The sequence below is a fragment of the Mastigoproctus giganteus genome, chromosome 5 (genome assembly GCF_048544385.1).
Source record: "Mastigoproctus giganteus isolate SK-2022 chromosome 5, ASM4854438v1, whole genome shotgun sequence".
In the NCBI taxonomy this organism is placed as follows: Eukaryota; Metazoa; Arthropoda; class Arachnida; order Uropygi; family Thelyphonidae; genus Mastigoproctus; species Mastigoproctus giganteus.
Window position 1 is genome coordinate 62,875,869 of NC_143579.1, and position 20,433 is coordinate 62,896,301.

Below are 20,433 nucleotides of genomic sequence, written 5' to 3' on the forward strand. Positions count from 1 at the left end.
GAGAGAGAGAGAGAGAGAGAGAGAGAGAGAGAGAGAGAGAGAGAGAGAGCGCAGGAATTATATAAGCCAACTCAGAAGACAGAGTGGAGAGACTTCGTTAGATATTGATCATTAATTAACCTAACTGCACTCTTAAGAATGGACTCTAGAAGCCTGAGGGAGGTTTTGGGGCACAGCCCCAGATGTGAGAACAATATTCAATGGTGGATACCTGTGCACCATTCCACTAAAAGGATATAAGTGAGCTGGGCACACAGTTAACACACAGTCTATTTTCATGCAGGTTTTCCTTCTATGTTTTTACTTTTTTCATAAAGAAAAGAAAGTTAACTTCAGATTATATAAAATAACAGAATATTCTGTTTTTAGATTTGTGGTATCAAGCATAGCTGAAAATTAATTTTTCTTTTTTTATAGGAACGTGAGAAGTATAATCAAGTGGTAGCGAAGTTTCACAAAGAGTTATCAGAATTCCAAGTTCAAATAGCAGATGAGAAAGAAATTAAAGTAAAATTGCAAATGGAACTGGACTCGAAAGATTCTGAAATTGAAGAACTTCATCAGAAACTAGCTCTTCTTAATAGTGAAACAGCTAGTGTTAATAGTGGCCCAGATAATGAAATGGATGATGGTTTCCCAGGTCAGTTCAGTTTATGGAATTTTTGCTTATATTATGGAGGTGAATGTAATCATCTGTTTGAAGTACAGATTTACTATTAATTGTGCCCTTACTATTTGTATAAAATTTTATTTAGTCTGGTTCAATATTTTCAAGGCTCAATATTTAGTTTTTCTGTAGTTTTCTTGGTAACTTTTAATAGGAGAGCACAGTGAAGTTTTCTGCACTCATACTAGTCCAGGTGCATTCAGTGTATTTTTATGGACTGATATTGACATCACTGGCCCATTAATATATTTTTTTAAAAATAAGAAAGGCAAAAAACATTAACTTTGCATTTTTCAGTGACATCTGCATTACCAAGGTGACTTGGGTCATTCATAGTTCCTTCATAACTTAAAAATGCTATAACACTTTTTTTCTAATGAAAACCCATAGCAGGAGAGGTATTTGAACTTAGACCTTCTTAACCTTCAAGCCATGCACAGTACTTAGTACTATGCATGGCTTGAAGGTTAAGAAGATGAAAGAAGGTACTTCTTGACATTAGACTTGAATTTCTGTAGATTGTAATTTTCAGGAAATACATATGAAGGGAGGTTGTTTCAGAAAATGGAAGCTGGAGAAATAAGTATGCAAGAAGAAGAGTTAGTTCTGTGAGTTTCATGTTGGACAGTATAATAATGCTGACTGGCTGCAGCACATATTCAGACTGGTTTGGGAGGGAGAGGGAGAGGGGGGGAAGAGAGAGAGAGAGAGAGAGAGAGAGAGAGAGAGAGAGAGAGAGAGAGAGAGCAGGAATTATATAAGCAAACTCAGAAAACAGAGAGTGGAGAGACTTTGTTAGATATTGATCATTAATTAAGCTAACTGCACTCTTAAGAATGGACTCTAGAAGCCTGAGTGAGGTTTGGGGGGCACAGCCCCAGATGTGAGAACAATATTCAATGGTGGAGCAGATCTGAGATTTGTACAGTGAGAAGCTGTTTGGAGAAAAGTAATACTGAGAATGAAAAAGAAAACTCAGTTTTTTAGATGCAAAGGAAGCAATATTTGTGATGTGCTTATGCCAACAGAGATTAGAAGTCATGGTGAACGCTAATAGAGATATGTGATCTTGTCTAGGAGTGCGAGTGTCATTGAAGATAAGCATAATAGCAGAGGCTGACCAGGCTAGCTTGGCAACCCAAAGGCTGGGGGTTTGAATCCCGCCTCGGGCTTGGATCAGAATAAAATGCAAAAACTTTGGGAGGTATCTATAGAAAATGCATGCAGCAGAAACAGAATGTATATGAGACAGAGAGTGGAGAGACTTTGGCCACAGAAGCCGATATGCCAACAATTAACAAAAAAAAAAAAAAATAAATAAATAATAATAGCATAAGAATCCTTTTTTGTGAGATATAAGGTACCTGAGTTTTAGAAAGATTGAAATCAACTAAGTTATCTTTGCCCCACTGGAGAATTACCTTGAGATCAGCATTTAAGGAATTGGTAATGAATATTCGAGAAGTTGAAACTGTTTGTGCATGGCAAGGTTTCTCAAACTGGAAGTGAATGCAATGTGCTATCATCAGCAAACCTATGGATAGGATTTCTAGTCAATGGAAGAAAGTCATTAATATACAAGAGCAAAAAATTGGAGAAAGAATTGAACCCGAGGAAACACCAGTATTAGTGGAGAAGTTAGAAGACAGAGAGCCATCTACCATCATTTATAGAGTAGTCAGAGAGAAAAGTGGATACCCACTTACAAACAAACATTTGACAAACCATAAGATGGAAGCTTATTTTAAAGACCTTTATGCCAAACATAATCAAAAGGCTTTTAATGTCAAGAGCAAATGCTTGAGAGTTTCACCAAACTTTTCTGTTGAATTTTTCCCTAGATGGGTAACATAAGCCAGTATATCACCAGTGAATCAACACTGATGGAATCCATACTAGCAACCATTGATCAGAAGGAAGGTTTTTAAATAGTTTAGGGCTTGGAGGTTAATGTATTTATCCATTACTTTATAAAGAGTAGAAGTAAAATGGGATGATAATTGATTGAGAGGGATTTGTCACCTTTTTTAGGAACTGGCTGGATAAGTGCAAATTTATGAGCAAATGGAAAAACATCAGTGGGGAAATACCACTTTGCTTTCCTAGCATCGAGATTATTCAACATCCTTTTGACAGAAGACCACAGGAGACATTGAGTGGAGTGTATTGAGAATGGTAGGAGGTGGTTTACCAAGATCATCAATACATGACCTAGAAGAAAAGTAGGATTCTTGTAGATCATCTTTATCTTTAGCTTAGATGGCAATAGAACCACCTTTTTTTGACAGAGGCGGGAGTACAGATGGGCAAAAGAGGCAGACAACAGCTTTGGTGGGAGACTAGAATGCTTGATTCCATTTGGACAAGAAGCAAGTTTTCTACTCTTAGCCTGTTCAAAATCTAGTTGAAAAGTAATAACTGCTTTATGATTGTTGCAAGCTTCAGTGCAGGCAGAAAATGAACTTGTGGATTTGGATGTAAGCCAATTGCGATATGCAACATTCTTATATTGAACAGCCTTAGCATATTTGTTGGAAAACAAAGTTTAGATAAAAGATGAGATTTTAAGGTGGAGTGTGGAATAATGGATTTTATTCCTACAAGAGTAATTTTACTGACATGATCTGAGCAAACATTGATGTCAGAAGACTTAAACAATAATCCAACCAAGAAAAAGAAGAAAAGAAATCTAGCAGGTCATCCCATTTTGCATTCTTGTACTGCCAAATAACACAAGGTTGAGAATGACCACGAGAGAAAGTCTCCATTGGAGAAGCAACCATCACCAAGTTGTGATCTTAGGTGCCTAGAGACCACTCACTTCAACCGTGTACTTAGAAGGGTTGTTTGTGAGAAAAAGATCAAGTGTGTTGGCTACATGGTTAGGATTGTCTGGTATTCTGGTGGGTAAATGAACAATCTGTGTGAGCTCATTAGTAATTGCAAATGCCTCAGCATATCAACCAGCTGGGTCCGTGTGACAAGAAAATAGAAGCCATCTGTAGTTGTGAACTTAGATTATGACTCCCAAAAATAGTCAAGGATTGCAATTTTTGTTTGAGTAAATTCAAACCTAAATTTGTTTTTAACTTGGAAGTGAGATAAATGGTGTATAAATAAACACTGCTTTTTTAAAATACTTGGGTATCACTTTGAATTCCAATTTCAATGAATTTCTATGCAAAATGAGAATCAGGTACTTATGTTTAATGACATATCTCCCATCTGTCATACATTAAATCCAGATTCTAATATGCTTTTTTTTGCATCAGTGTGTGCCTCCTCTGAATGCCATGTGAACTATTATGATGCTGAACTAATTGAAATTTAGTATACTGACAGGGTTTATAACTGACTTCTTAAATTTTTGCTGCACTTTGATGTCATGGAAGTGTTAGCTGCACCAAAAAACAAGTAAAGCATCACTTGTGAAATTATTTCATAAAACTGTTACCTCTCTATTATTTGTTAGTTATTTTATTAATTAACAAGTTGATCTAAGGTTTCAAGTACTTCCTTGCATGTGAATTTTTTTTAAATACTAAACTTATAATTATAGTACTAACTCCTATCATTTATCAGCATACACTCAGTCTGAAATATATTTCAATAAAATCTAATTTTCATAAATATTTTATTACAAAATTAAAGATATAATAGAAGAGTGTTACTTTCATGTCTGACTCTATTGTAACTCCCAAGATCCTTCATTCCTTCCTCTACTGTTTTTAATTCCACCTCACCAAGTGTATAAGTTATTTTGTGGTTGCTATTCCCCAAGTGTAATACATTGCATTTTGCTGCATTAAAATATAGCTGCCACTTTTTTGACCATCCTTGAAGTCTGTCCAAGAAGCACTCTTGCAGGAGGACTATTTGACACTGATTACACTGTTCAACAAAAAAATTCTTTGAATTTGTTTCATTTCTTAAAATAGGCAAACTTTACTAATTTTGGGTCGAGAAAAACGAATATGACTTCAAAAATTTTTTATTAGCTCTAGTTTTTGAGATACAGTACTTTCGCTATTGTCTAAGAATATAGTAATTTCAGTAGTAGTTGGAATGAAAAGTAATATTAAAACAATCTCATATTTACATTTTCTTAATACTACATAAATCAATTGTTTTTAATTAAAGTGTTAAAAAACAAGAAAACTGCACAGGAACCGAAAGTACTTTCTCAAAGTGTGGCCTATTCAAGACAGTGCCTTATTTTCGCTTGTCGCTTTTATTCCACTTCTGGGGCATCTCTTGTTACTGTTCAACAGTAGTCAGCAAGCATAGAAGCGTTCTACCTACCTTGATATCTTCATTCCATTGCTGAAATGTCTTGGCGGAATCACTCACTGTGCTTGTCACTCATTGCACCACAGTTGTCAGGGAAGAAGTCCAGATGAGAGTCGAGAAAATGGATTTTCAGTGACATGTTGCAGCCTAATTGATTATACCTTTTCTAGAAGGTTGTTCACAGTCTCAACATAGTTTCCAGCTCTTTGGTTTCCCAGGAAGTCATGCAGAACACTTTTAAAGGCTTCCCAAGCTGCATTCTCATTACCCTGGAGGACTCGCTCAAAGTTGTCATCCTTTAAAAGTTCACGAATTTGCAGACCAAGAAAGATTCCTTCCTTAACCTTAGCATCACTCAACAGTGGAAATTATCCTCTCAGGTACTTGAAAGCTTCTCCATCCTGGTTCATCCCCTTAACAAAGTTCTTCATGAGTCCCAGTTTGATGTGTAAAGAGGCAGAAGAATTTTACTTCGATCAACCAGAGGATTGTGCTGGACATTTTCCCCCCTGGGTTGCAGATTTTCCCTTAGAGGCCAGACTTTTCTCTTGTAGTGTGAGGACCTAACCCGACTGTCCCATTCACACAGAAAACAGCAGTACTTTGTGTATTTCAACTGCATGCCCAGCAGTATTGCAATCACCTTCAGGTCTCCACAGATCTGCCATTGGTGGTCTTTGTACTTCATTGCTTCCAGAATTAATTTCATATTCTCATGTCTCCTTCATGTGGACATGTATGTATGTATTTAACTGTCGAAGGGTGGCACCCGGACATACATCCATCTCCACCAATTTATCATATAACATATTCTCATAATGGCCTGTTAGTGTAAGTGTGTGTGTAATGTGTTATAAGTCAAACAGGCTACTCTGCCACCAGGTGATAGTCCACTGGGGAATTACCACCTGGTGCCCATCCCTGGCACGAGGAGCTACTATGCCTGGATCTATTAGCTCTGGCTGTGCATATTGCACCTAAATCCCGCACCCACCAGTAAGGGTGCAAGACTGGTGGGTGCCAGCAGTCCCGCTCCTGGGGTGCCCACACCCAAGAGCCAGCAAAAAAAAAAAAAAAAAAAAATGCACCAACTAGGAGAATACATCTTACTAGTGAGTCATGTGGACAGCATGGCCTAGAGGAATTGAAGGAAGAGTGTTGCCAATGTGAAGCAAAACAGCCTTTAAACTTAGCTCTGATGAGTCTATGAATAGCCTCTAGTCCTGTGGGTTGTGCTCCACATTCAAAGCTGTCATCAAACCATTGACATCACAGCAGGCAACAAGGTTGTTTTCACTTTTAAAATATGGAGTCAAAGCATTCTGCTTGCTCCTATACATGGACACCTTGACATTTGGTTGCAGAAGATTCCAATGTTGGAGCCTTGATCCCAGAAACTCTGCTTTATCTTTCGATAGATCTAGGTCTCGAATTTGATCACTAAGTTCACCTTGGGTGATTCTGTGTGACTCACTTGGCGACTCAGGTTCTGGCACAAAATCTGGATCCTGTGATGTTTGAAGGCCCAGGTTGACCATTGTTCCTCACACTGTCCCCATCTTCATCAGACTCCAAAGGGTATTCTTCTGGAGGGTGAGGTACAGGCAGACCATCCCCATGTTTCACTGGTCAGATAGCCGACTGTTTGTTGGGGTATTCCACAATCCACTTCCTTTTTTTTTTGACATGCCATGTTGAAAAGGAGGCACCATGCAGAAATAACAGTCATTTACATGATTTGAAGGCTGTTTCCAAATCATTGGGATGACAAAAGGCATTGAACGTCCTTTGTTATTTAACCATCCATGGAGATTTACAGCACATGTTGCAGCAAATATGAGGTGCCCAGGGTTTGTCTTCATCCCCTACCTTACAGCCAAAATAATGGTAGTAAGCTGTCTTCACAAGTGGAGTCAATTGGCGTTTCTGAGTGGAAAATGTCACATCACCACACACAACAAAAATTGTCAACACTGTTAACACATTTATGTAGCATCCTGGCTTTTTATGTAATTTTTGTCCATAAACCTGTGAAAAAAAAAAAAAAAAAAAAAAGAAATAAACATCACTCAAAACATCACTTGCAAGGTAAATGATACAGAGATACAAAAAATAAAAATAATAATAATAAAAAAAACATGCCGTATCAGTTCCTGTTTCAGTGTTACCAACCTATCTATTCTCCAGACTCCAGTATTCCCCTAAATCATAAGAGAGGCTATATCGTGGAACCGAGAGCTAACTAAGAGTTTTAAATGTTATATTCGTTTTTCTCATGCTGAAGTTAAGAAGAATTGACTATTTTCAAGCCAGAAACATTTATGGTGTTGATCAGTGTTACTGAGTATTCTAACAATCTTGGCATCATCTGCAAATTTTGGCATCCAACTATATCTGTTGTTCATCAGTGTCATTTAAGAAAATCAAAAAACATCAGTAGTCCCAATAGTGATCCTTGGAGAATTCCACTTAACATTAGCCCAATCTGAAGCATAACCATTAATGACAACCTTACAGCCAACCTGCAGTCCACCTGAGGATTTTCCCTGTGATTCCAACATGTTCCTGCTTATACAGTAACCTCTAATATGGGACTGAATAAGATGCATTTCTGAAATTATTTCGTACATCCATCTCGAGAGTAAACTCTGTTAAAATAGCTAACCAGATTAGTTAAACATGATTTTTCCCTTTACCAAACCATGCTGTCTTTTCTTCATAATTCCATTACTATCTGAACAATCCTGTACTGCACTCTGTCATTATTTCTACAATTTTCCTTACTTCGAAAATCATACTGGCTGGTGGGTAGTTACCCACTTCACTCTTAGAACCACCTTTATGTTATTGGCAATATATTGGACTTCTGTAATCAGGAATATCTCCCGAGTCCAGTGAAACTCTCATAATTAATCTTAATGGTTCAATGGACTCTCTTTCTGCCTCCCTTAATATTATTGCATATATGCCATTAACCCCAGGAGCTTTACTCATGTTTAGACTAAAAAATTTTTCAGTATTTCTAATTTCATGCTTTCCAGTTTCACTTGTACATTTCTCCTCACCACAAAGGGACTTTTTGCCTGTAATATTGATATAATGTACCTCTTCAGTTCATCTGCAATATCGGCTGGATTATCTAAGACTATTGCACCCATTACACAAGGGTCTGATCTGATTCGTTCTCCTTTTTGTATTCACATATGTGACAAACTCCTTATCTCTGTTTTTTGCTTTTTTAATTTTATTTTTGTCTTTGTAGCTGTAAAACTTGAAGCCATAATAGATTACTTTATAAGCATATATCTTAAAGTTTTTTTTTGGGACTGAAAGGGTTACTAATGGTAAATTTTGATGACTGAATTGACTGTAACTTATTAGTACAGTCTGTCCTCGTATAGCACGATAGTTGCGTTCCTAGAAACCCTCGTGCAATGCAAAATCATGCAATATAAACAATAGGCCCTATGGGAAAAGTAGGGTTAGGTGCCGACCACCCAAGATTGAACACACATTTGGAACCAAAACATTACCAAACACAATAAATAATCGTGTAATTTTAATCGTTATAAAATACTTACGTATTTTATAATGATTAAAATACGTAATAAAAATAATATTATATTATAATAAAGTATTTTTTAATACTAAAAAAGTATTTTTTACGAATAAAATACGTATTTTATTCGTAAAAAATTTATTATATTAAATAAAATACTTAGTATTTTATAATACGTAAGTATAAATTATAATACGTAAGTCGTAATAAAATATTGCTAATGCTTTTGCTTCTATCGTAAGCAAACTTGCTTTTTGTTTATTTTCTATCCAAAGAGATGACAGCCGTTCCATCTCTTCCAATTCTTTGTGTCTTTATCTAATAGATTTTAATTACACTTTGAGTTGTTCCTGCTATGAAAATTGTTTTTATTTTCTCCGCATTCTTTGTAATTATCTGCGTTGCCTCATTTAGGTCTGTAGCACGTGCAATATCACATGGTCTTTCATTTCGCTCAAAACGTTTCACAATTTCATATTTTTTCTCTATCGACAGAGGCGGACTGGCCATAAGCCTTACGGGGGAAACCACGGTGGGCCAGAGGCCGGTGTGATTTTGGCCATAAACCGTAGTATGAGGCCACTATAAATATTCCCGGGTAAGAATTTTTGACTCAGTCCGCCTCTGTTTATCGATATTGCTTTTCTTTTTTCTCTCTGAATCTGCAGTGTCTTAGCCAGGACGCTTCCTTTTCACACCTTTTAAGTATTTTACTCATTTTTAAAGCACAATTACAAAACGAGGAGGCACCCTTAATACACAAACAAAGCTGCGTGCGTGTAGCAACTGAATAAACAACACCGTAAAGGCCGAGATACACTATTAACACCTCACATTTTACTAAAGCACATTTCTGGGGGTTACTACCATAAAACAATAAAAACAATTTCCAGTTGAGTTTCTGCTAGTGGAATCTGTTATAAACTGGTAGTAAACTCCATCTAATTGCATTTGCGATTATATCGATAGCTGGAATTGTGTTGGTTTTTACGTTATTATGGTGAAATGTGTTTCCCCTTCACTGATATAAAACACATAAATACATTTTCAGAATCTTCTTCGTTCCTATCGTGTTGCGTTCAGTTGGGGTGATTCTGCATTCGACTGCCATTTCTTGTAAACACAAAGGCGAATCGTGTATAAGCGAATTCGGTTCGTGTTATATAAGATAACGTTCCCCTATTTATAAATCGTGTATGATCGAATTTGTGTAATGCAAACACGTGTTATACGAGGACCGACTGTATGTGTTAAGATGAGCTGTAGATATGTAACCATCCTACAATCTGCATATCTTCTCTTCCCTTTTTTTTTTTTTTTTTTTTTTTTTTTATAGAGAGAACCAGAAACCTAGAAAGGCACTTCTGTTATTAGCCCCTTTCGAAATTTAGTCTAGATTTGTCTGTTTCTTTCTTTCATATTTTCTGTACAGGGAGTGTGTGTGAGACCAGGAGAGAAATACAGTTATCATTCATAAATAAATTCTTTTATAAATAAATTACTTTCAAGGGTCAGTAGTTAACCAGTTATTTTAATATTCTGAATACAGTTGCTCTTGCCTGATATCAAAGTTAAACTGCTCAGTACTTAAGCGAATGATTGCATGAAATTACCAAGTGTGGTTTCACTTTTCGTTTTTTTAAATACATTCTTGTTTCAGTTCAGATTAACTTAGTTCTTATTTTAGCAATCTTATGCAATGTGCAACTTTGTTCAAGGAAAAAAAAGTTTTTTTTATTATACAGGTAAGCTTGCATGCATTATTACTAATATAAAAAAAACAAATGGCAAAGTTTACAATGTATCTGATTTTTAAAACCTTTCCTTTCAGAAATTCGTTTGGAGGGATGGTTGGCAATTCCTAATAAGCAAAATATTCGGCGTCATGGATGGAGGAAGCAGTATGTAGTGGTTAGCAGTCGTAAAATTATTTTCTATAACAGTGAAACAGATAAAGCAAATGCAGATCCTGCTCTTATATTGAATTTAAAGTAAGTGTTTTATCAAAAGCTTTGCAATTTTATTTGGTTAAAGATTAAATCTTAATTAATTACTATGTGGCAGAAATTGTTAATTTTTCTTCCAGATAATAAATAGCAAAATACTTATTTTGGGAATTGCAGTTTTATTTGAAAATAATGCAATACTGGCAAAACTTTTCAGAAACAGAGTAGTTTTGTATGAGAGAAATAAAATGCCATGAGAGAATTGTAATTTTCTTAACAATATTCTTAACTTTAATTTGGATGAATCCAGCTATTCAATAAGTTGTTGGAATGGGCTGGTTGATTCTTTGGTAGCCAAATGATGCATCATTTCTGGAAATGTTGATGTTAATCTCTGGCATTGTCTTGTGATGGTGTACTGTGTGCATATTGAATCATGAAATTTGTCTGCCAATTTCTCTTGCAATGGCACTGGGTTCTTTCCCTTAACATAAATTTTCCTGTTTAGTTTATCTTCCTACAGCTCTAGGATTGAGTAGTTTGGTGATTGGAACACGTTGTGATCAAGTGAATCTTCACCTGAACATGAGCCATCTTGGTTTCCAGGAATATTCAACCTACCTGGAATGGAGAATGAGTGACATAGTCATTGCCTTCATGCAGTCTTGCTGGATGAGGTGGGTATTGCAAGTCATATGGAACTTGCATGGTGTGCAGTTTCTATATTATGTGGGCTGTAAAACTTAGAATAACTCATGGATGAAACTCTATGCCCTGCACCTAGAGCAGCTCTCAAGAATTCCTCCAGTTTCCACTGGGATTAGAGCCAGACTTCTTCATATGATCAGTGATGTGCAAAACTGCTATATTATCACAGAGAAGTGTTTAAATAGCATCACCAAAAGAGGCAAATCCACTATTCAATTAAATAGTTTGGGACACTACAATGATATTCTCTTTCGACAGTGGGTGGCCTTGTTTAGCTGCTTTTTTGCTACATGGTAAATAACATATTTAGTCTAACTGAGCAGCCATACATTTCGGAAAGAAAAAATTTGATTGAACACATCAGAATATGAGGAATTAGCCCAAACTCATTACTCTCATTAGAGTGAATAGAGCATCACCAAGACGGTAAGACATCAAAACAGAGTGCAGTGAAATGCCTGTTATATAATTATTTTAGTGCATGTATTGAAATAAAAAAAAAAAAAAAAAAAACCAAAAAAATCTCCTGGTCCTTTACTGATTTGATGTGCTGTTTATATTGTGTCTATATAAGCATGTGTTCACTGGCTGATTTGCACTTTTTTTTAGGCTAAAAACTCCAGAATAATCTGGATCTACCTTCCACTCGAGATTGGCTAACTCCAGCCTTGATTGAAAAGGTCCTTAAGAATTTCTTTAGAATCTGATTGGATATAAACCTAGACTCACAGAACAAGTGACAAAGTGACAAATTCACTATACTGTCACAGAGTACAATTTGATGCAATGTCTTTCACTCATGTGAATGTTTGTGTTTACTTCTGGGAATTAACTTTGACATAATTTTTTCATATCCTTGCATTGTATAGTAGTAAGTTTCTTAAACATATGTCTCAAAAGTCTATTTCCAAGATATTAAAGGTAAGATATTATTTAGATTCCAGAATGATAAACTGATAACCTACGAAACACTCCCAATCTGTTTACTATTTTTTTGGCTAGATAACTGATATGATTTTAATTTATGGTAAGGTTCATAAGAATTACACATCTGATGTTCACAGATGTGCCGAAAAATTTCCAACAGAAAAAAGTACCAAATTATAAAATATTTGCTGCTGTGGAGAGGTAACTTATAGAAACAGGTACACGAAACCACTAAAAGTAATATATATATATATATATATATATATATATATATATATATATAGAGAGAGAGAGAGAGAGAGAGAGGGAGGGAGGGAGGGATCTTTATTGCAAACATTCAGTTGTAAATATAGACAAATTGAATAGTGTTGCAAAGGCCGTTTATGGCAAGAAGGCCACGGGTTTTATAAAATAATAGGTTCATAGTATATGTCAGATGAACTAATGAGATTCATGGCAGAGAAGAAAAGTGCCTGGGATGCATATAAATTATCAGGCAACTTAGAAGCCTGTGGTAGATATAAACTAGTCTGTAATCAAGTTACAAAAGTTAGGCAAGCGAAGGCAGATTACAAGAAATCTTTGGCAAAGGATGCAAAGAAAAACAGCAAAGACTTCTTTATTATGTAAACTCAAGAAGGAAGGGGATGAATGAGATTGTTCCACTTTAACGATGGTTCGACTGTAGATAATTGTGCTCAGGTAGCTGGCAACCTGAATGAGTACTTTGCATCTACATTCACACATGAGGAATTCTTTAGGGAAATAGAGGCCAGAAGTTTGTCAAACTAACTGGAAGCTAAATAATTTTGTAATAACTGAAAGGAAAGTGGAAGAGAAATTGAAATTTAACATAAGGAAGGCAACTAGGGTGAATGGAATTTATCCAATTATATTAAGGAAAGCAGTAAAAGAAGTAAATGAACTTTAGCCATAATTATGAGAGAATTAGCATTAGCATTAGTAGAGGCATTTGATGCAAGAAAGCAAGCTTATGCAGCATCAGCCAAAAAAAAAAAAAAAAACCACTTCCACTTCACCCCTCTGTTCGTTCAAAATACCTGTCCAGCTGAGCCTTAAACTTATTTAGGCTATCAACTTCCACGACAAGGGATGGAAGTCTGTTCCACCAACCAACCACTCGCTGGCTAAAGGCAAATTTCCGCACCTCTATCCTACATCTGTCTTTCCTCAATTTGAATTTATGCCCTCTCAGGTGATTATTCTGAGCGAGAGGAAGAATCCCATCAGCATTGAGCATGCTCAAACCATTCAAGGCTTTATACATCTCTATCAGATCACCTCGCTGGTGCCTAGTCTCCAGACACTGTAATTTGCAAAACTTAAGCCTTTCTTCGTAAGAGCACCCCTTTGTTCCATTCACTAATCTTGTTGCTCTTCTCTGTACTCGTTCCAGCAGCTCTACATCCTTCTTGAAATGAGGCCTCCAGACCTGTATACAGTACTCTAGGTGTGGCCTGACCATTGCCTTATACAAGGGAATAATCACCTCCTTATCCCTACTAGAAAAATTCCTATATATCATTGACAATACACCATGAGCTACTCTTGCAGCCCGTCTGCACTGCTCAGAGAACTTCATATCTGCCTGCACAACCACTCCCAGGTCCCTTTCATTCTCTACCACTGTCAGTGTAGTACCACAGAGTTGATATGTTGCTCTGGGGTTGCTGTTTCCCATGTGTAGAACTTTACATTTGTCAATGTTAAACTTCATTTGCCACCTCTCGTCCCATCTGCTCAACCTTTCCAGATCCTGTTGCAGCAGCATAGTGTCAGTAGTGTCCTTGACAACCCTGCCTACCTTTGTATCGTCTGCAGACTTCGACATTAAGCTTGATATACCATCATCAATATCATTTATAAATACAGAAAACAATAATGGACCCAACACTGAGCCCTGAGGGACTCCACTAATAACATTAGTCCACGACGAGCAGTGTCCATTGATTACCAGTCTCTGTCTTCTCCCCCTCAGCCACCCCTTTATCCACAGCAGCAATTTGCCTCCAATGTCACACTGCTCCAATTTGTGCAGCAGTCTTCCATGTGCAACAGTATCAAAAGCCTTTCTAAGATCCAAGTATATAATATAAGTTATTCCCTGCATCCAGTTCTTTTGTGACTGCATCATAGTATCCAATCAAATTGGTCAGGCAAGACTTCCCCTTAACAAAACCATGCTGTGTCTGAGCTATAACTGAAGTCTTGTCTAGATGATCCTGCAGTGCTTCTTTAACCAGTGCCTCCATTAATTTTCCAGGAACAGAAGTTAAACTAACAGGTCTATATTTACTTGTGTTGCCCTTTGATCCTCCTTTGTGAATTGGGGGTCACATTTGCACATCTCCAGTCTGTGGATACCTCCCCTTATCTTCAACAATTTCTCCTCCACTTTACTCTCAGTTATTACAAGATTCTGTAGCTTACTGCTAGAGTTGAATACACCTCTGGCTTTCCCCTCGCTAAATAACTCCTCGTGTGAATGTGGATGCAAAATATTCATTTAGTTTGTTAGCTACCTGAGCAGGATCATCAACTGTTGACCCATCGATATCAATTGGACCAATCTGATTCATCCCTTCCTTCTAGAGTTTACATAAGTAAAGAACTCTTTGCTGTTTTTCTTTGCATCCCTTGCCAAAGATTTCTCGTAATTTGCCTTCGCCTGCCTAACCTACTTTGTAACTTGGTTACAGATCAACTTGTATCTATCATAGGCTTCTGTGTCATGTGTTAATTTGTATGTATCCCATGCATGTTTCTTCTCTGCCATATGCCTCATCAGTTCATCTGACATCCATTTAGGCCTAAACCTTGAACAATATTTCTTAGTTGGTATGTAAAGCCTAGTAGCTTCCAAGATAAGTTCTTTGAATGCTTCCCATTTTGCATTTGCTGTTGGTAACATCATCAGTTGGTCCCACTGTATAGAATTTAAATACTGTCTCAGTCCATCGTAGTCGCCTTTACGAAAGCAATAACCCTTCCCTTTACCCCTAATGGTAGTTACCTCTTTGAGTAAATCCCACTTCAGCGCACTGTGATCACTGCCACCTAGTGGTTCATTTATCTGCAGATTCTTAATGCATGAAGAATCACTACTGATAATCAAATCAAGAGTATTCCTCCCTCTAGTTGCCTCCCGAACATGCTGATGTAGAAAACAATCATCCAATAAATCCACAAAAGCCTTGCTAGTGTGTGAGTGACCAGCCCACAAATTCCCGTCAATATCGGGGGAATTAAAATCTCCCATTATAAGACTCTGATTTACTGGCCCACTCTTTCCCTGTACAGTTTCTTATTATACTCATCAGAGTCATTAGGCCTATAGCACACTCCTACCCTCAATTTTGATCTCCCAATGCTTATGTCACACCAAACTGACTCGACACTGCACTGTCCAGCGATGTCCACTGGCTTCACTTCCTTGGATTTTATGTATTTCTTAACTAATAGCATAACCCCCTCCTCCCTTCCTATCCAGTCTATCCTTTCTGGAGACGTACTCTCCAAATTCCAGTTCTGCATTCCTTATATCTGTGTGACACCACGTCTCTGATATCCTAACAATATCTGCCTTTGATGTTTTGAGAAATACCTCAAATTCATCAAATTTATTTACTAAACTCCTAGCATTGGTGTACACGCAAGTATACATGCACCTATTTCTATTCTTAGCTACCCTAACACAACCCATGTGTTTACTTGTACCGCAATGACTCCCGGCAGTCTCTGAAATATCCTACATCTTGTTTTTCAGGCTTCTGCTCATTCCAATAGAAGCAGTGCAAGAATCTCTTTCACCTCTGCCAGTGGCTACTGTTAATCTATTCGTCTTTGTCTCCCCCCAAGCTAGCAGTTTTCTGACCCACCTAACACTGCCTCGATAGCATCAGCAAATATTCTTGCACCCTTTCTATTTAAGTGTATCCCATCCCTGTAGAAGCAATCTCTCCTGTTAACAAGTACAGTCCAGGCTGAAAAAAATTCTACCCCTTGAGCCTTGCACAATCTTTCCAGGGCTGAATTGATCGACAAGGCTCTCATCATGTACTCCCTCCTATCGTGTCTGGGCAGAATTGCAGAAACTTTCAAATTCAACCCTATTTCACGGCTTTTCTCCAACAGTGACCTGTACTTGTTAAGCAGTTCTGCCGGTCTCCTACTCTTGATATCATTAGTGATATCAAGAATTCTTGTATTTAGGATAGGTCTATGCTGACTGGAGATATGTGAATGTATCGTCAGTTTACAAAGGGAGATCAAAGGGTAACACAAGTAATTACAGACCTGTTAGCTAATGATGTCTCACTTTGTTAGTTTAATTTCTGCTCCAGATAAAATAACGGAGTCACTGGTTAAAGAAGCATTGTAGCATCTTCTAGACACGATTGCAGTTATAGTTCAGATATAGTGGGTTTGTTAAGGGAAAGTCTTGTATAACCAATTTGATTGGATACTATGATGTGGTTACAAAGGAACTGGTTGCAAAAAAGAATTTTGATATCATATAATTGGATTTTAGGAAAGCTTTTGATACTGTTGCTCATGGAAGACTACTGTACAGATTGGAGCAGTATGGCATTTAGGGCAAGTTGCTGCTATGGATAAAGGGATGGTTGAGTGGGAGAAGTGGTAATCAGTAGACACTGCTCTTCATGAACTAATGTTATTATTGGAATCCCCCAGGGCTCAGTGTTGGGCCCATTGTTGTTTTCTATATTTATCACTGATATTGATGGTATATCAGGTTTAATGCCCAAGTTTCCAGATGATACAAAGATTGGCAGGGTTGTTAATGAGAATATGCTACTGCAAAAGGATCTAGAAAAGTTGGATAAATGGGCTGAGCAGTGGCAACTGAAGTTTATCATTGACAAATGCAAAGTACTGTAGCAATGACCCCCAGAGTAATGTGCCAGCTGTGCGGTACTACACTCAGAGTGGTAGAGAATGAAAAAAAAAAAAAAACCTGGGGTTATTGTGCAGTCAGATATGAAGTTTTCTGACAGTACAGACAGGCTGCCAGAGCAGCTCATGGGTTTTGTCAAAGGTATACAGGAATTTTGTTAACAGGGATAAAGAGTTGATTATCCCCTTGTATAAGGCACTGATGAGGCCACACCTTAAATATTGTAAACAGGTCTGGAGGCCTCAAGGTGTATAAGGCCTTGAATGGTTTGAGCAGGCTCAATGCTGATTCTTCCTCTTGCTCAGATTTTATACCTGAAGGAGTATGAAGGGGTTGATAGCAAATTTCATAAATTGAAGAATGGCAGTTGTAGAATAGATGTGTGGAAATTTGCCTTTAGCCAGTGGGTGGTTGATTGTTGGAACAAACTTCCATCAGTCATTGTGGAAGTTGATAGCTTAAATAAATTCAAGAAAGAACTGGACCAACTTTGAATGGATGGGTGAAATGGATTTTTTTTTTTTTTTTTTTGGCTTCAAAAAAATTTATGAAAATTTCAGAGAGAAGTTATTTATTGTAAAAAAAACATGCAGTTACTGGTAGAAGATAAAAATAGTTGTCAGTTATAGATTATATGTACATAGTGCTGAGCGAAGAATAAATAAATAAAATGACAAAGTAGGAATAGATACAGATGGGAGTATAAATATTATTATTTCCATATTTCATCAGAGAGAGAGTGCAAGAATAGCAGTAGTTCATACTCAGACTTCATTGCTCAATCTTTTATAATCATTTATTTACTTTCTAGTTTCACTTGTAGTTGAAGGCCATGTTGACTGTACTGATGGACAGAGTAACATTTCATAGTACAGTGGTTGGATCAGCAATGATTTTTCCTCACTGAGGGAAAACCAGGGGTGAGTTTGGTTATGTCCAGATGGATGGGGTTGCTTGTAGGTCATCACCATGTCATGGTGGTTTCATCTCTTATGGAATCACTAGTTCCTGCTTAGGATCAGGTGGTCTTGATTAGGGTCAATTAAGGTGATATGCAGCTATCTACAGTGAATGATTAAGGGATACGTCAGCCTGAGAACGTAACTTCTGTAGTGTTGGTTGATAGCAAATTTCATGAAGTATTAATATTCTGGACTCATTCAAGCATCTGATATGTGGGAGTGAGGAATGCAGATTATTGGGGTAGGCAGAATCCTCTAGCCACAGAGATCCCAGAATTGAGGAAGATATGATGAGTCCAGTCAACATCGTTACTTTCGATGTTGTAAGACCCATACGCCGTCACTGTGATTACAAGCCTCCTTTCACCTGTGAGAGAGGCAGCCTAAGGATTTCCAGGCTCAGGGGGCCATCACAGTGGTGGAGGCCTGGAGAGGTATTCTGTGTTTGTAGGTTGCCTACTTGAGGAGCCAGTACTCTGCTGAAAAATTAGATTAAATAGTTGTGGGTGCTGCTGACATCTAGAACTGCTGCAGAGTAGTGGGGTGGGTGGCAGGTACATAATGGTCTTTACATATTTTGCTGTTTTGATCTTATCTGAGATATAATGTAGATGATGTCTCACTCTCCATTTAAGACATGCCATGTAACTGATGAAATACTTTGTTGTTGAATCAGAAGTACCAGAGGCTTGTCAGTTCCCATAAACATTTTGTCTACAAGTGTATGGAGGATGGTACATGAAGAGAAGCAATTGTATCCATTTCACAGTATGCCTATGCAAGAATTGTTGCCTCTAGGTATGAATAAGTGCAGAAATTTCAGTGGCCTATTTTGCAATCTATATGTTATCCTCCATTTCTCAGTGTTTTAGTTACAGATGAATCGTGTTTTACAAGAAATTAAATTCTCATCTCTCAAAATGTTCATGCCTGGGCCAAAGAAAACCCAGATATGACTTTTTCGTTTAATATTTGCTTAAATAGTATTCTTGGGAACAAGTCTCATTTTTTCTTATTTTTTACCAGTAAGGCTTTCAGGAATTGCTTACCTTTCTGCAGAACAAATTGGATGGTATAACCCTTGAAAATCAGCAGATATGGTTTATGCATGACACTGCATTTCTTCTGTGATGTTTCTGACTTTTTCTGTACAGAATACAGTAATAGCCAATGGATGGTTAGAACAGCCCTGTACAATTGTCCTACCTGTGAGGTTGGATGATCATTTGAAGTAATCTAAGGAACTTTTTGTGGAGGTTACATGAAATCCATGGTTTATTCTACACATATTACCATATAAGGCCAGCCGAGAAAGCACAACTTGGAAACTGTTAGTAATAATTCAGGAACGATAATACATCAGGGAGCCATGGATTTGTCATGTGGAATGCTGCATTGAACAAAATGAACAACACTTTGAACAGCCATAGATATTTTCCTTTTATAAGTTTATTTCAGTTTCTTTTTATGTTTTGTAATTTAAAATTAATGTTTAATTTCTCAGAAACAAAGACTTCAGCCATGTTTACAGGATTTTTTTTCTTCTTATTTTTAGGTGTAGAATGTACTCCTGCATTTTTTTTTTCTATGTAATTTTGAAATACTGAATACCTTGTATATTTTACTTATTATAATCATATAAATTTCAATATTTATTATTTTTCTTTCTGTTCGTTAATCTTTGTACTGGAGGTATACACCCCCTGGATAAATGGCTGCTGGAAGGGTGCATGTAAAATGCTGAACAGATTAAATGTATTTGGTGGATTAGATATTTTTAAAAGGTGCAGTATGGCGATTATTTACAAATGTCTTTACAAGATGATCTCTCTCTCCCCACCTCCTCCCCACATATTTATAAAATTTCCGTGCCTCTTATTATTGCAGTTTAGCATAGGCATTACTTAGCTTACCCTAAATAATGTTCCTGAATAAAATGTTTTATTCATTGGTGAAACAGGTTTTTTTATTTTAATCTTCTGAATCTGACTGACTCTTTTTTTATTTTGTCAGTTTTTGTTAATTATTGGTAAATAGGTAATTTTTATATTGCTATTGTGGAGCCAAGCTTGCTATGCAGTTAGCAGGCAGGTTTTTTACTGAGCAAATATCTTTTTCAATATATGCTCACTGGCTAGTTTTACATGACTCACTTGCCAATAAATAGTTTTCATGCATAATTTAATTTCATATTCAGGTGAATATGAAATTAAATTCATATGTGCCCCCTTGGCATATTCAGGAATATGCTTTACTGCTGGCCATGGTTCTGGGTTCTAGTGTTTATCACAATAAAGACAAAAAAAAAGTACTAAACAGTACTTTTTACAGTTCAGTCTTTAGTGTAAAGTTCAATACAGAGTGAACTTTAAAATATTTTCAGTGTTGTGTTTAAAGCAGCCTAGACACAGTCTGTGTACTTAATAATAGTGCAT

The 20,433-nt window shown here is 36.9% G+C and overlaps 1 protein-coding gene across 1 annotated transcript in view; it reads left to right on the forward strand.

The window, feature by feature from the left end:
* The window catches only part of Rok (Rho associated coiled-coil containing protein kinase), a 403,168-nt gene that overhangs the window by 348,105 nt on the left and 34,630 nt on the right, over positions 1-20,433 (forward strand). The window contains exons 29-30 of the mRNA XM_090374570.1: positions 418-640; positions 10,348-10,507. Of these exons, the coding sequence (XP_090230696.1) occupies positions 418-640; positions 10,348-10,507 (383 nt within the window). The remainder of the gene's footprint in view (positions 1-417; positions 641-10,347; positions 10,508-20,433) is intronic.